The 17,727-nt window shown below is 35.2% G+C and overlaps 1 protein-coding gene across 2 annotated transcripts in view; it reads right to left on the minus strand.

Annotated features, from left to right (window-relative positions):
• Window positions 1-17,727, minus strand: part of FNIP1 (folliculin interacting protein 1) — a 114,577-nt gene that overhangs the window by 25,103 nt on the left and 71,747 nt on the right. For both annotated transcript variants that reach the window (XM_019756042.3, XM_019756043.3), the window contains 6 exons: window positions 17,176-17,247; window positions 14,487-14,622; window positions 12,532-12,733; window positions 8,853-8,938; window positions 4,307-4,453; window positions 3,001-3,170 (listed from right to left, as the gene is read on the minus strand). In XM_019756042.3, coding sequence (XP_019611601.1) covers window positions 3,001-3,170; window positions 4,307-4,453; window positions 8,853-8,938; window positions 12,532-12,733; window positions 14,487-14,622; window positions 17,176-17,247 — 813 coding nt within the window. The remainder of the gene's footprint in view (window positions 1-3,000; window positions 3,171-4,306; window positions 4,454-8,852; window positions 8,939-12,531; window positions 12,734-14,486; window positions 14,623-17,175; window positions 17,248-17,727) is intronic.

The raw sequence follows: 17,727 nt of genomic DNA on the forward strand, positions 1-17,727 counted from the left end.
TGCAAAAGTCACATTTACCAAGAACATTCTCTACGCCAGGCCCCAAGCAGAGCACTCCACCTGGGGAGAAGTACTACCTGAAGTACAATGTGCACAAAGATTACGTAGATACATCCAATGCAGAGAAGAGAAAGCACAGTATCTGCTGGGGGGCGAGGAGAGAGAGGGAGCAGCTCTGGAGCACTCACATCACACACTTAACCTTCCTTGATTTAAATCATAACCCTTACTTTTGCTGCTCTACCCAGGACCCCACAGCTCCCATGGTTTTAAAAGTCCATTTCCCCTTCCATTCCCTCAAGGGTTGGGTACTCAGGATAGACCGGAATGAGCAGGAAGAGTGAGACCTATCCTAAAAGAGCAACTTGTTTAGCCACGTGGTTCATTTTCACTTGTGTATCCATACCAGACTTTAACAGCCATTACATTAAAAGGGGGGAAGAGTTATCAATGTCATTTCTATATTTATGCTATACCTCAAATTAAACCAACAAAGAAACAAATGTGCCAAAACACTTTAAAATGGAGAATGTACAATTTCATTAATTTAAATGTAATTCAATTTTGCAAGTTGTCAGTATATACATTTAAAAACCTCTATTTAAATGTTGTAAAGATTTTGTAGGGTATCCGATGGACACTTGTCCCATTAGGGAGACCACCTCAGGGAAGATGTAGATGCCTGATCACTGCACCGTACACCTGAAGCTGAAGAATAATGAAACCCAACTACAATTTATATATATATATATATATACACACACACACACACACACACACACACACACACACACACACATATATACATAGTTACAAGAAGCAGAGTACAGCATTAGGAATAGAGACAGTGAAAATATAAACTAATAAAAATAATGAAAATAATAAAATAAAAACCTCTATTTGTACTTTACAAAATGCTCACACTTTTTCAAAGAACAAATAAATAGGTCTCAAATAAATATATGCTACAGACAGTATTAGGATAAATTCTCTCCTCTGGCTAACACTCTGGCCCTAATACCATCATGTCGCTGTTCAAAACTATTCCCAAGTTTCCACTAATTATCAAATAAATTGAAACTGCTGCGGCATGGCACGTGAGTCTTTCATGACTAGTTCCACTTTACTTCTCCAGGTTTGCTTTTTACCCCTTTTCATCTTTATTCACCCCAAGTCCCACTTAAAGTGGACCACTGACTATGCTCAGCACTTTGAACACCCAGATCCCTTCACTCGAGCCATATACTTTCCCTTCCCTCTGTATCTCTACCACTGCAAAGCTTCCCACCCAAGCATCATCCCTTGGGCAAAAGTTGAACTCCCACTGAACTTTTCATTTCTCTTATAGTTCCTCTTGGAATTTTCATTATTGCTCTCATATGTACTACCTACAGTATAATACTGTCAACTTCCTGAGGGCAAGGAGTAGATATCATCATCTTTACACCCTCCAATGCTCTTTGTACAGAGCTTTAGCTATATCATGTACTCAATAAAAGATTATAGAATTAAAAATAGATTTGAAATGCCCAAAAAAATACTACCGAATTACTTGATTTGAAAAAAGGAAATTTATTGTCTATACAATGGAATACTACTCAGCATTTTAAAAAATGAACTATTAATACATACAACATAGGTGAATCTCAAAATAATTATGTTAAATGAAAGAAGTCAGACAAAATAAAGCATGACTGCATGATTCCATTTATACAAAACTCTAGAAAATGCAAACTAATCCATAGTGAGAGAAAGCAGACCAGTGGCTACCTGGGTATGGGGGGCAAGTGAACAGGGAGAGTGGGGGAACAACAGGAGGGAGAAATTACAGAACGGAAAACTTTTGGAAGTGATGGATATGTTCATCATCTTGATTTTGGTGATGGTTTAAGAGGCATATATATTTTGACGTATGTATCAAAATTTACAAAACTATATACTTGATATATGTTTGTTGTGTATCAACATTCCATAATTCAAGTAGAAAATACGAAAGGAGGGGGGGAGGGAAACAGGGAGGGAAACAGGGAGGGAAAGAGGAAAGGAGTGGAGGAAGAAAGAGAGAGGGTGGAAGGGAAGGAAGGAGAAAGGGAGGGAGAGAGGTTGGCTACATGGATTAATAAGCCGCATGACACTCTGCCTAGTAGCTCACTCACCAGCACAACCTAAGGGAAGTTTCTACCATGTCACCAAAACGTTCTCATCTGATTTCTCCCCATCACTTAACAGCAATAGAGTAAGGGTAGGAGTAACAGCAGCTAACATTTACCAAGCACTGTCCTAATCACTTAACATGCATTATCTCATTTAATTTTCACAGCTTTATGAAGTATGTACTACTATTATCTGCACTTTACAACTAAGTAAACTGAGATTCAAACGTGATCTGCCTGATTCTACAGCCTGTGCTTTCAAGCACCTGCTACATTGCCTACCTAACAACTGTCTATCATTAACTATCGCCTCTCTCCTCTGGTAACCATTAATTCATTGGGGCCAAGCACGAAGGGAAACATTTTTCAAAATTACTCAACAAACAAATGAAAGTGGAACAACACAAACCTCAATGACCAGTTAATCAGATTTATTCTAGCTATCACATGTGACTGTATTGATTCATTCTTTATAAACAAAGTATCTAACACAAACCCCTGTGGACCCTGAAGTTACTATTAAGTTGGTGCAAAAGTAATTGCAGTTTTTGCAATTATTTTTAACCTTTAAACTGCAATTATTTTTGCACCAACCTAATAGTAAACAGCCATCATCCTGCCTCTGTTGTTTCAGGTGCAGTTCTCTATCTATAAGGAATAATATCAGGCACAAGATGGGGATAAGACAACTTAGCAGGCATGGAAAGACAAGCAAAGAACAGGTGCTTTAGAATAGAGGAGGAAAAACAGCCTTTTCTTTATTTTTGTTTTTGTTATAAAATAACTCCAGACAGCTACACAAAAGTCTTAAGTATGATGCATAACATAGTGACTTCAGACTACATACCCAGTTGTGCCCAAAGTGGGTTATATGGATGAGTCTTTGCCAACATGTCCACACTCTGAGAGGAATGTTTTTCTAAAAATATTTTTATAGGTGGTTGTCCATTTGGCATGACTGTTGGAACCCAGGCAAGATGATTGGTCAGAACTGCAGTAATGAGTGCTGGCAAGAATCTGAAAAACAAAATGCATCCTATCAGGTTCCAACTTGCCTTCATGACACCGTAGGTACAAAACAATGACAAAATAAACAAAGACAGCACACATTCTCATGTGGCCAAACAACATAAAAAAGGAGAGGAGAGAAGAAAGGAAGGCGTATCACTTGGATGAAAATGAAAGTCAATTAATTTTTTGGTTGTATAAAAGTTAAAGAAAATCCTTAAATTGGGGCGGCCAGATGGCGCAGTTGGTTAGAGCCCGAGCTCTTAACAACAAGGTTGCCGGTTCAATTCCCACATGGGATGGTGGGCTGTGCCCCCTGAAACTGAAACTAAAGACTGAAAACGGCAACTGGACTTGGAGCTGAGCTGCGCCCTCTACAATTAGACTGACAATGGACAATGACTTGGGAGCTGATCGGCCCTGGAGAAACACACTGTTCCCCAATATTCCCCAATAAAAAAAATTAAAAAAAAAAAGTTTATTAAAAAAAAAATCCTTAAAGATAGCATTCACAAGAAGCTATTGCTAATCAAAATTATAAAACGAAAATGTAGTTTTACTTGAAAAATTATGGATTCTTTTCAGCGTTTAATGTACACAATTTATTAACAAATCAACCAGGAAATCTACACATTTCCAAATTACTGAATGGGAAAATAAAGGAAAGTATTAAGCAAACTTTGTTTACCATCAAAGAGAATAAAAACATCTGTATGACTCATCTGAATTCTAGGAATTTGATGAACGCTTAGAAGGGAACAATATGATAAATTATAACATTAAAAATGTATTACTGGAATGTTGGCACTTCCTTATGATTTTCTACTTCTTTTCTACAGAATTAAACTGCAAAAGTGGATATAATTCACAAAAAATGGGAAGCCTCAAAGAGTTCTATGTCAGAAATTTTAATTTAACACAAAGATATTTTTACTGTTTCTCATTCATAAAGTTCTGTGGCCTTCTTCCACACCCTATATTTTAATTACGTTTTAGAACTGTTTTGATTATTAATAATATGAAATAATTCCAAAGATAATGGTTAATTCTTTCACTTTTGTAACTGAGTTTGATCACAATTTGAAATCTAGTTATAGCAAATAATAGCTAAGATAGACATACAGATAGATAAGAGTAAGCCATACTGATTTTTTGAAGCATTTTCCATTAGAAAAGTGAATTCCTTCATGAAACGATGGCAAAGCTGGTTCTTTTCTGGAATCCCCGACATCATTGTAAGCCAGACAGGCTCTCCAATTCGTGGCATTGTGTAAAGATTACAAATTGTTGTCCTAAAAAGAAGGACACACATTATGAAATTCATAGTTCTCAGAGTCACATACTCTTAAAATAAAATTATCTTGCCTGCTTGGGCCACACACCTAGATTATTAAAGCTTTTGAGAGAAGACAATGAATCAAGTCATTTTCTTTGTCATCAGCATAGTACCACGGGTAATATTCTGTACATTAACTCAAAATATGTTGGTTCTGGCTCTGCACCCAATCACTGTGTGCTCTTGGGTAAATTATTTTCTTAATTTAAGCATCAGTTTCCTCCACACGTAAAATGAAAGGAAAGGACTAGGTAATTTCTAAAGCCCCTTCCAACTCTATGTTCTGAAGGTATATGCTGTACTTAGATATACTGTAAATAATCAACAACACAGAAAAGAAAAATATTCTAAATGGAGTAATAGCTTATCCATATAAGCACTCCAAATACTACTTTCTCAGCATCCTTTTGTTGCCTATGCTGAGACTCTTTCTGAAGGATGATGAGGACATGATAGATGGTATGCTATATTTTTGACTCTCTTTCAACGTTCTAGAGTTTTCCTTGACTCAACACAAGAGAGGTTTATTGTACAATTATGATAGTACTCTTCTAGCTATTTCATTTCAGGCAATAGCTGGTCTCGTGACTTGCACTCTCTTCTGAAGGCTTCAAGAATATCTTTAAGATGTCAATTCATTTCTTTTACATTAATATCTATTTAGCAAAGTCCTATACACCCTCACTAGACTAACCAACTCCTGTAAAGTTGGGTCTTCAGAAACTAGTCAATCTCTATTCTAGCTCCACAAGTGCTAATACCTACACTTCAGTATAATTCTCTAACACCTAGAATCCAAAAATGAAAAATAATTCTCTTGTTTGTACAAGTTTCAGTGACTATTGACCAAATATGAACATGATATATTACAATGGATAGAAGTGAATATACGGGTCACATTAATGAGTTCTTTGTGGGCCATAAAATCATAGCTGAGAACTTAAAAATAAATAAATGGAAAAGAATTAAAGGTTTTTTTACAGAGAAAAATACGACTAGAATATAAACAAGGGATATTTGAAAATGCTTATTTTTAATGCCTATTAAGGATACCCAGATAGAAAGGAAAATTGAGCACAAATGTTTATCCCCTTTCAGTTCTGAAGCCCCAACTGAACACCACTTAAGGATATAAAAACAGATAAATTACTACAACAGATAGGATGGGAGAGGAACCTTAGTGAAAATTAAAATTATAGATACAATAAAATTCTAGAAGACAAAACAGACAAGAATGTTAACTGAAGTAGTACAGTAGAGGAAGATATGGGCTACAGTGTTCATAGTGGGGGGTGGCGGGGGGGCATATTCATAGAGGGGCTAATTTGTCCACTGAAGCAAGAAGGGGCTCAGGACTCAGAAGGAGAGAGAAGATCAATCTAGGAGTTTCAGTTTCTAACAAATAGAATTCAAGAGAGACGAAATAGAGGAAAATAAATTATCAAAGAAAGTAGAATATTTACTAGAGCTGAAAAGACAAGAAGTATTAGCACTATACTGAGAGGCTAAAGGTCTGAAGAGCAGTTATAAACTCATGGCAAAAAATAAATACGCTCTAAAACTGATAAATCAAGAAACAGCTGCATTAAGTACACTGTTTAATAATATGGAGGTAAATAACAAAAGAAATAATTAAGAGTTAAAAGAGAATGTTCTTGGCAAGTAAGAATGGGGATGGGAGAGGTAAGACAGACTTCATTTTTCATTATTAGACCTTTCAGTATATTTTTTTGTTTCTTAGCCATGTAGATGTATTTTTCATCTAAAAAAACACTGTATAAATGGCTGAGCTGATCAATTCATTTCCCATGAGTTTCTTCGGCATATTAGTGTCTATTACAAACTATGTGTCATGGGCCAGGACCAGATCACTAACATTAGTAGAGTGGTCCATGAGGACATCAGCTTTAGTGTTTTGGTGTTTAAGAATATGTACTATGATCTCAGCATATCAAGTGCAAAGAAGGCAAAAAAATTAATTATGCAGTAGTGCTTCCCACTATATACAACTCTATGCTGTCATTAACGATCTAGAAGTAAAGTTGCTTTCTTCCCCACTAATGATTATGCCCTACCCTTCAGCGGTACAAAGAGCGAGTATTGTCAGTCATCTGACCTTTTGTTTCTCCTAGAGAATGAAAGACTCCTTCAGTTGTAAGGGAACTGTGGACACAATTTAGTTTTCTTTGATATGCAGGAAGTCTAGGTAAAAATCCAAGGACCTCACCTTTGCCAGGAAAAAATGCTAATTAAAACATACTTCCTGCTTCTCTAAGTTTCAAGGCATCTGTATACATATGAATCATTTCCTTCCTCTCCTCAACTACCCAAAATTCATTAATCATCTGGTCTCAAATAGTCACATACTTTTAAAATTATCTAACAGCTAATTTTTAATAACCACTTAATTTTAATATTAAGTATGACAGTCTTATTTGTAGTAATGTTCTATAAAGTTGATATGAACGAATGTTCACTGAATCACTGTTCCTAGGGGAAATACAGGGTTTAGATTCCTGTGAGCCTCTGGTCACAACATTTCGTCAAATCATCAATACATAATCTCGTTTTATGTGGGTTTCTGTAATATTCAATATACTTTTGATTAACACTGAATTCACAACGAATAGCACTTGACTCACTTCTAAACGAAGTTTACCTAACACATGTATTTTTCTCTGTAAGGTACATCACAGCCTTCTTGCACTTAGGAACACTGGACAACATTTCAGCTCTATGCTTGAGGGTCATTTTTCATAGCAAAATCACTAACAAAAAGCAAGAAATGCTAAAAAGAAAAGAAAAGAAAGGAAAAAAGAAAAGAAAGTGGCACTAAACAGATGTCAAAAGGACACTTGTTTACAGAATGAGAGCTGAAACGAGAAGGCAGAGCATTCTCTCATTCAATCTCATCTGGGAATGTGTATGTAAGGCCACTCAATTTTTTCACTGCTCTGTGTATGTCCACAAATGATTGCAAACGCACTTGAGTATATTTCGGGGTTATAAATTTTACCAAGTAAGTGAGTTCACAAATACAGAATCTGTAAATAATGAGGATCTACTGTACGTATTTTTAGTACTTCTACAGATAGACCTCTTAATAAAAATTGAGTTTATTATTTCTAAGATATTGTAAAAATGCTTAACTGAACTGACTTACACAGCCTTTCAGATATGCACTGGTTGAAATGAAATAAACTAATACAAAAGAAAAGGTACACAATCATGACATACATTTTCAATAATTTGATAACTCACACGTTGTAAATTCTAGGCAATCTTAAAATCCTAAGGCTAGGCCATTCATCCTATTCTATTACCAAAGCAAGTAACTCCTAGGTATTTAATTCAATTTTTAAAAAATACAAACATCATTTATAATTTAAGAGCAAGATCAGTATTCTACTAGGAATGAATCCTCTGACAATATTTACTATTCTGGTCATCTCAGCTGGATCTATAATGACAGTGTTTCCTCAGAGCTCAAACAGGGACTCTTGGCCTTCTGCCACAGAGCATGTGATTGCAGAAAAGAAGCTGTAATCCAATAACGTAAGTAATAGTTCCAAGTGCAGGGGTGAGGGTTCATTACCTTGTAATACTGCATAATGTAAAACTCAAAATAATACTGCAGGATTCTTTTAGGTAAATAAGCAAAATGTCTAAACTATTTCTCCAGTGTACATAAAAGAGGAAAGACTGAGAAGATGAGAGGATAAAGCAGACCTAACATAAATCTCTTAGAGGAAGACAAGTATCAGTCATTTAGTGTGATTCCCAATGTTAAGTTCACATGCAATAAGTTTGCTTGCCATAATTAGAGCACAGTTACAGCAGTTGTTGGAGCTTCAGGCACAAGCTTTGTTGTGCCACAAAACGCTGGCAGAAGAAAAACTATTTGCTTTGCCATTTCTAGAGAAATGATCAAGCAACAGTTATTTGGAACATCAAGTTCATATTCCCTCCAGCCATGTGTCCTTGTATTGCATGTATCCAAGAACATCTGATTACTATCACTGGTTAAATAACATCTAACTAATCCCTACATCTAGGAGCCCAAAAGGGGACAAAGTATATTTCTGCTGGAACAAGGGTCTCTTCTGGTCATATTTGCTTGTCTAATGGTCCAGTAATAAATATCATACCACTGATGGCTCCCACATATGCCTGAATCCCAAGCACATTTGATATTTAATAACACAGGAGCCAATGGCCTACTGAATTATACCCTCATTTGATCATGAGACAAAGAAATTTAAAAAGTTGATCAGAATAAGGTAAATAAAATAAATAAATCTTCCTGTGTACACTGCAAAACAACAATATATTATGAAAAGCTGGAGAATATGTACCTGAATTCATTTAGGGCATCAACTATGCGATTATAAGCCAAACTCCTCTGACTGGCATCAGCAGATCTCCGGCTCATTTTCATAGCCTTTAAAGCAATCAAATAGTTAATTCTTACACTCATCACAGGCGAAATATGAAAAAAAAAAAAAGTGAAAGACAAAGCCATATATTTCCACAACATTCTACCACCGTTCTTATCTAGAAAGATATAAAGAAGACACACATATTTACAGTGGCTTTCTTTTATGTACCTTAGGTCATTAATGATTATAATGAAATTCAAATTTTTCAAGTGTTAAATCTCTTATTGTAAAACTGTCAAACCACAGAATGTCAACACACAAAGAAAATGATGTTGACAGTTTCTGGGTTACATAAACTACTTTTCTTCCCAAATAGAACACAACGATAAGTCACTAAGAATAGCTCATGGTTTCCTCTAATATTTCACAAATAATGGTTCTGTTAAGAAAACATTTTTTTTAAGATCTGAAATATAAAGATTCTACTGAAAGATATCTCCAGTTATTAGTAACATTTGCTTTCTTAAAAACGTGTTTAGGCAAGGTTGAAAAGCCTTGCGTTAGGTAGAAAAAAAGGATATTAATTAGTATTAGGATATGGATGTCAGGAAAACTGCAATTTTTTTAGATCTTTGAAAGACAATGTAATTCTGCATTACTTATGTTATTAAAAATTAATTTTAAAAAAAATTTATACATATGTTTAACAGAAAGTCAGACTACTTCAGGCCAGAAATCATGTTCATGTACATCCAAAAGCTTCACAGGGTAAAAGTGAAACTTACTTTGTTTTTCAAACTACTGAGAGATTCCCAATTTAAAAGAAGAGAATTTTTTAGCTAGAATTGAGCAGTATTCTTCCTTATTTTTACCAGCAATAAAAACATTTAATTAAATTATAGATCTCAAAAGGTAACATAAACCTCAAAAAAATTCCCAAGGTGCCCAGAAACAAAATCCTTTTTTTTTTTTTATTAAAGAAAAAAAAGTGGTAGTTTGAAAACTGGTCTTAAAAGATAACTTCTTGGGATGGTCTAGTGTTTACTATATTCTATCATTAATAACTGTAGAACTTTAAAAATTTATACATACAATAAATGTATTCATTCAGGCTATGTTTCAGCTTTAATAAGAAATGAGATATTAAACTTGAACAAATATCTAGATTACTTTAAGTACTGCAATGCACACTTTAGGTTACAGAATGGTCAAAGCATGAAAGTATCTGAAAAGTAATCTTTAATGAGTTCTACACTGCCTAGATATTTCAAGTTTAATACAAAGCTTAAAACACTTCTCCCAGTAACAGAATGTCAGCTCAGCCACAGTGAGTATTATGTGTATTGATTTTGGCAACAACAGACTACAAAAAGGGACAGGAGCCAACTGAAGAAAATGTCACCAGTGTCTAACTTCTGAAAGAGTAAGTGAAAATGGCCTTTACTCACTTGTTCAGTAACAAAAAAGTATTGCTAATGATCCACTTGTCTTTTCACAGATGTAATGTGAATAACTAACATCAGTGTCTCTTCTAGAGGCAGAAGATTCTTATTCACTACTCAGTTACTGAAATGCATCCTCTACTTTCTAGACCATTCTAATTGGTCTTTCTATCTCTCGCCTCTTATTCTAGTCTCTTTTAAACACTGCAAATTAATCTTCCTAAAGCACAATATGGAGATAGCCTTAAAAACAACCAAAAGTTCTGGCGAGCATTCTAGATTCTTTGTGATCTGGTCCTCATTAACTCTGCCAGCCATCTCCTCTCTGCATTCTTTTCCCTTCCACATATTGTCACAGGGATTCAGAACTTTATAATTGTGAGAAAGTAGAAATGGTCTAACAGAAAAATTGTTACTTAAACTGAGGGAAGCCACTAAAAATATATTTAAGAACAATTTATAATGACATGAGAAATATGTATGTTACAATGATGAGTTTTTAACAACAGGCATATAATTAAAGCAATAGGGACACAGCACAATCCCCATCAAGCAAAAGTACAACATGTATAGAAAAGGCCTGGATAAGACTTTCAGCAAAATGTTAATGAATTATCTTTGGGTGGCAAGGATATCAATTTTTCTTGCTATTCTACTATATACAATTTCCAAAGTTTTATGTTTAAAAAAATCCTACACATCCTTTAAGATGCAGTCCAAACAAAACACCTTCCCAATACAAAGTTATTTTTTTTTCCTATAAACTCCTAAAAAAAACTTGGCTTGCTTTCATTTTTAGTTATCCTTATATTCTATCTTATAGTCACAATTTTCTTACTTTACATAAATTTATTATATACACTATCAATAACATTTGACACAATTAATTACTCCTACCTTCTTAAAATACTGTCTTCACTTGGATTCCCTCAAAAAAGCACTCTCTATTATTTTTCCTTCTACTTGAATGGCCAATCCTCAGGCTCCTCTCCTCAAATTTTAACTGTTGAAATGCTCCACAAATCAGGCCTACAATATCTGCGCCTCTCTTCTCTCCCACAGTCAATTTCATGGCTTTAAATATCATCTTCACCTTGGTGACTATCCAGCTTGGACCTTTTCCCTAAACTCTATACTCATATGACCACTTGGATGTCCAGGAGGCATCTCAAACAGACTCCTGATCTTCGTCCACCATCTGTGCATCATCCACCATCTGTGCATCCCATTTTAGTACTGGCAAGTCCATCCTTCTTACTGCTCAAATGAAAACTGAGTCAACCTCTATTGTTCTTTCTCTTACACTCCAGTTCAGTCCACCAGCTAATCTCATTCGCTCTATTTTCAAAATATATCCAGAAGCCAACCACTTCTCACCAATTCCACCACTAAACTAGTTTGAGTATCATCATCTCTCACCTAGATTATCACAACAGCCTCCTAACTGGTCCCGCAACATCCACCTTTGCTCCTAGAAATCTGTTCTCCATCAGCAGTAAGAGTGATCGTCATAAATAATGCCATCCCTCCACTCAAAACCCTCCAGTGGTTTCCCATCTTTTTCTTAAGAGTAAATGCCAGTGCTCTGACCATGGTGTCTTTGAAGGCCATATAGGACCTTGTCTTAGTTTACCCCAGCCACACTGGCCTCCTGACTTCTGCTCAAGCATCAGGCTTACTCCAGACATAGGACCTTTGCCCTGCCTTGAACATTCTTCTTTCAGATGCTGTAGCTCACTTCCTTCGCATCTCTGAATCATGTGCCATTTTATCAGGAGCCTTCCAGATTAGCCTATAAAAATGAGCAATCCTTTCATCCATCATTCTTTATAAACCCTTCCCTATTTTATTTTTCTCCACAGAACTTATTCCCATATAATAGCTTATCTATTCATTTGTTTATTTGCTGTCCCATGAGCTTAGGAGTGTTGCTTTTTTCACATCTTATCTTTACTTGCTAGAACAGTGCCTGCCACATTATGGGCCCTCAATTATTGATTTATTGAACGAATGGATGAAGGACCTTAGATCTTTTATTAGGCAGTACGTGTCTTAAAGAGTTGAAATCTATGTTGTATCTTCCAGAGCACTCGGTACCTGCCTGGTGCCTGTCAATTTTTCTGCCAAGTGAATAAACATAATGCTTCAACAAAAGAGTAAGATTCAAAGGAAAATAAGGGATATAAACAAACCAACAACATGACTGTGCTTACCTGTTCTATTGCACTTTTTAATTTGTTCATGTGGCTTTCAAAAAGAGGAAAATGTGAAAAAAAGAATTCATTAAATTTGTTATTTTCATCTTCATCTTTGGATAATGAAAAGATTACCCCAATTGCAATCTTCTTTTTCCTCACAATTCCTGGGTTAGGGCCACAGCTCTCATCTGACAGATTAAAGCTTTCTTCTATAGACCTTAAAAACAAATTTTTTTTAATTTAAAAGAAATATAAAAATAGCTAAATTCACAATTTAATCTCCTTGATGATTAAATGTAGGCAAGCTAAAGTCTTCTGCTGTTTTATCAAGTAAACCTAAAAATTCTGTATCAGATGGATATATCTTTGAGAAATCTACTGGCTATTCCTTCATTATCACATTGTTATAAGAAATTTTGAGTCAGACTGGGAACCCTTTGAAAAAAACAGTCACTAAAAAATAGATAATCCCAATTCATAACCAACCTAAACATGCCCGAATTTTAAGGTTTATAGATGAGTCTGATACAATCTCTTCACAGTTCTAGACTTGTTACTTCTTTTGATTCCAGGTGTAAAATCAAAGGTGAAGGAATAAAGGGAGTGGGTAAAGGAGAAGCTTCATAGTCTATAGATATATTTAACATGGATGAAGGTCCCAACAGAAGAGTTAAAACTATAAAACTTTAGAAGAAAACAGGATAACAGTTTCACCACGTTGGGTTTGGCAATGATTTCTTGGATGACTTCCAAAGCATAGGCAACAAAAGAAAAAAAGGGATAAATTGAACTACATAAAAATTAAGAACTACTGTACATGAAAGGAATGGACACTATCAATGGAATGAAAGGCAACCCATAGAATGGGAGAAAATATTTGCAAAGCATTTGTGTGATAAAGGATTGATATCCAGAATATATAAATAACTCCTACAACTCAACAACAACAAAACAAACAACCTGATTTAAAAATAGGCAAAGCACTAGAATAGCTATTTCTTCCCAAAGAAGACATACACATGGCAAATAAGCACTTGAAAAGATGCTCAACATCACTAGCCATTGGGGAAATGCAAATCAAAACTACAATGAGATACCACTTCACACCTATTAAGATGTCTATCACTATCATAAAACAACAACAACAGAATAACAATGGGAATGATGTGGAGAAATTAGAACTCTTGTGCATTTCTGGTAGGAATGTAAAATGGTGGTAATTCCTCAAAAACTTAAAAACACAGAATTACCATATGATCCAGCAATTCCACTTCTGGGTATATGACCAAAAGAATTAAAAGCAGGGATTCGAACTGGTATTTATATACCCAGTGTTCATAGCAGCATTATTCACAATAGCCAAAGGTGGAAACAACGAAAATGTCCATAACAGATAAACGAATAAAGAAAATGTGGTATGTAGTACAATGGATTATTATTCAGCCATAAAAAGGAATGAAATTCTGATTCATGCTGTAACATGGATGATACCTGAAGACATGCTAAATGAAATAAGCCAGACATAAAAGGACAAAATAAATATTCTATGATTCCACTTATATGAGGATCTAGAGTAGTCAAATTTATACAGATAAAACATGGACTGGTGACTGCCAGGAGCTAAAGGGGAGGGAGGGATGGGGAGTTATTGTTTAATGGGTACAGAGTTTCAGTTTCGGGAGATAAGTAAGTTCTGGACGTGAATGGCTGCACAACAACGTGAAGATACTTAATGCCACTGAACTGTATACCTAATCATCGTTATAATGGTCACTTTTATGTTATACATAATTTACCACAATAAAAAAATGCAACATATTTAAAAAGTTTTTAAGTTACAGACTTAAAATACACAAAATATAAGTCAAGGCTCTAAAAAAAAAACAAACAAACAAACAAACAAAAACATCATACAAAATTGTGTTTAAGGAACTATTCAATCTTGTTGTTAATTTAAGGTTCCAACGTACCATCTGGGAAATACGCCATTCTCCAAACTTGTTGTTTGGCTGCGTCGCCAACGTCTCTGGTAGCTGCTAGCACAACTTCGGGTAAGTGAGGAGTTTGGAGAGGGAAATGGTGTAATAAGCAAACTGCTGAGAGATGCTGTGAAGTCAGAATAAGAACAAGTATAATGTATAAGTCAATTATAACTAAGTATAAGGACAATTTCTTTTTAACAAATTTAAGAGTGGTAACTCAAATTTTCCAGTTTGCTTCATGAGGCTCTAAAATTTCCATTAAAAGAAAAATATCATTGGAGCAAGGTCCCAAAGAAAAATCATATATTAACAGTGTGTTGGCAAGAGACTCTGAGACAATTCCCCTTTGACATCCTTACCCCCACCTCCCAGAAGAAAACGCTACTTTGAAATAAAGCATTATCCCTTTGGCCATGACACAGCCCCCTAGCTTAGCTGAACACTCAGTGCTTAAATTAAAAGAAATATGATGTGACTCAATTTTAATGCAGCAGTTGGATTTTAAGAACAAAAGCTATATTTGAAAGTGTCTCAATATCACTTAAAGATGTCATTTAAAAGTACTCGTGGATCACTTATGCATAGGTAGTCAAGCCTCTGACTGCTTGACCACTTTTAATAAGAGTCATGACTATACCTATTAAGCTCCAAAAAGGGTAAACCCTATAAACTGCTCTCTGGAGCATTCTAAGGGGAGACACACTCCAATAGAGTCCACTCTAATTATAATTGCTGCAATCCCTAAATGTAGGAATTATTCTTTTTCCAAAACCATTCTCTGCAATCCAAAAGCTCTGTTTTTTCTTGGGCTAGGAATTCTCTCCTTCCCACTGGATCTATAGAGGAAAAGACATTAAGAACTTGCTTTTGTTTAGCAATATTTTAGATTCCTATCTTCATGATTATCACTACATACTGCAAATTTGTAAAGTAACCAAAATCAGAGAAGAATTATCATCATCTATGAAAAGGTCCATGCCACATGATATATCATTTTAGATACCAGGACTGAAAACTAAGAGACTGACATTATGAAGATCTGTTCATTTGAGTTCTCGCTGACAAATTCAATGATAAAGGGGAGACCGTTATGTACCATGCAAACATCTGGACCACCAATGAATTAATTCTAAACTACTTTCTTGAAACAACCCCATTCTATCAATTAATATTGTAAAACTTTGTGGTCTAAGATAAGACTGGGTATGTATAACTAATCTGGGTATGGCTTCTGTGAAAAACCAAATGTTACTCTAAATTTGGAAAAGCTGCTTTACTAAATTATGATATTACAATTAACCCTGCAAGAAAATACACAATTGACGTAAATAGCATGCATGGTTTTAATGATTTAAAGAAGCCTTATAGATCAATTTAGCCAGGCCCTTCACTTTATAGCTGAATCAAATGAAGTACGAAGATGTGAATTTATCACCTCCAAAATTAAATTCCTGCATTCCTGCCACGGAAAACAAAATCTCTAGATTATATAGAAGCAACAGTATTAAGAAAAATATACCCTAGATTAGTTCCAAAGAACAAAAATAACAAACTCAATTAGAAAAGACAGGTGAGATTATTTGAGAGATGCAGACTTTTCCTATTATAGTAGTGGTTCTCAACTCTAGCTGTCCATCAGAATCAGGTGTTGACTTTTTCATGTTGTTTTGTTTCTCAAATATGGATGCCTAAGACTTTCTCTAGGCTAAATCAGCATCTTCAGGAGTAGACTGCAGGCATCTGAAAATTTTTTTTGAAAATTCTTATTATTCTAATGTAAACCTAGAGATTACAACAGGTAAGCTTGGACTTCTCATCTATACTCAAAATTGAACTGCAAACAATTTAAATACCAAGAGCCATCTAATGTGACAACACACATGAACAATCATCGTGAATAAAGTTTCTCATACCTAACAAAAATTCAAGATTAGTCAGTCCTTCTTTCATTTACGCTGATCTCTGGGCCCTGACAAACACTTTTCCTTTTAAATGGCATGTCCTTCTGCCATGCCTTTGCCTGGGTAACATCTACTTATTTTTCAAGACACAACTCAAGTGTTATCCCTCTGTGAAGCACTGGTGGTCCCTGCCCTTGCCCAGGCTGTTAGATGCTGTTTCTCTGAACCTCTTGGCACAGGTCTATTACAGAATGCATCACACAATGAACCATGACAGATGATTTTCCTAACTATTCTCTCAGTAGACTCTGCTCTTAAGGCAGAATCTGGGCTTTACTCTTTTTCTTTATCCCCAGCATGTTTCAATAAAAGCCAAATTTTAGGAGAGTCTATATTTGAAAGAAATATGTATAACATTAGATCAAAGTGCATAAGTCTTTCCAAGCAAGAGACAGTCTAATTAAACTCCAGTTAGGAGCAGGTAGATACAAGCAAATGTGTTCTTCTACCATGCTACTCAGCAGTCCTTTCCTCATCCTGGCTCAGCTTGAGCCAGTGTGCATTCATCCAAGCCGTGCTCCACCAGGCACATTTCAGAGCGAACATGAAAATGTTTTAATTTAAAACATTCCTCTCTGCTGTTTCTACAATTCTCTTGTAATATCAACACTAACACACTGCATACATAAAACTGAATGATAAAGTCAAAGATAAAAAAGAAAATCAATGTCAGCTAACAGCTATCTCATAAACACTGTACATGAACCTGGCCTTACCAGAGCGAGCTATGCCGCTGTCTCTGTCCTCATTCAGCTCTCTTCCAGGCATGTCCATTGGGTTGCTGTGAACTGTGAATCAAGACAAAACTGTCAGTTATAAAATATATTGCTATTCAGATTGACGTTGTTCCTTTTAAATAGCAAACTAAATCATGCTCATCTCATTGCATTCCTTTATTGTTTTCAACAGCATGGCACAAACCCAACACCAAGAGCTATTACTCAGTTGAACAAGCTTTAAGCTTTGATGATTTGACATATAATATGAAAATAATGTATATCTGAAGAAGCAAGGGCGACTAAATTAAGTAGAAGCATAGTCAATGACATAGGAAGATATTCACAATATACTATTAAATGAAAAAATAGAGCAAGCTACTGAACAGTAAGAATGACGTTGCTGGAGCTATGTGATGGGTATATGACAGTTCACGCTACTCTTCTGCCAATGTCAATATATGTTTAAAAATTCTCCACAATAAAAATTTTAAGAAAATGGTTTCAAATATTATTATCCCAATTTTGTTTAGAAAATAAATAAATAAGGAG

This window comes from Rhinolophus sinicus, chromosome 5 (assembly GCF_057876585.1).
Source record: "Rhinolophus sinicus isolate RSI-liver-muscle chromosome 5, RSI-T2T, whole genome shotgun sequence".
NCBI classification, from domain to species: domain Eukaryota; kingdom Metazoa; phylum Chordata; class Mammalia; order Chiroptera; family Rhinolophidae; genus Rhinolophus; species Rhinolophus sinicus.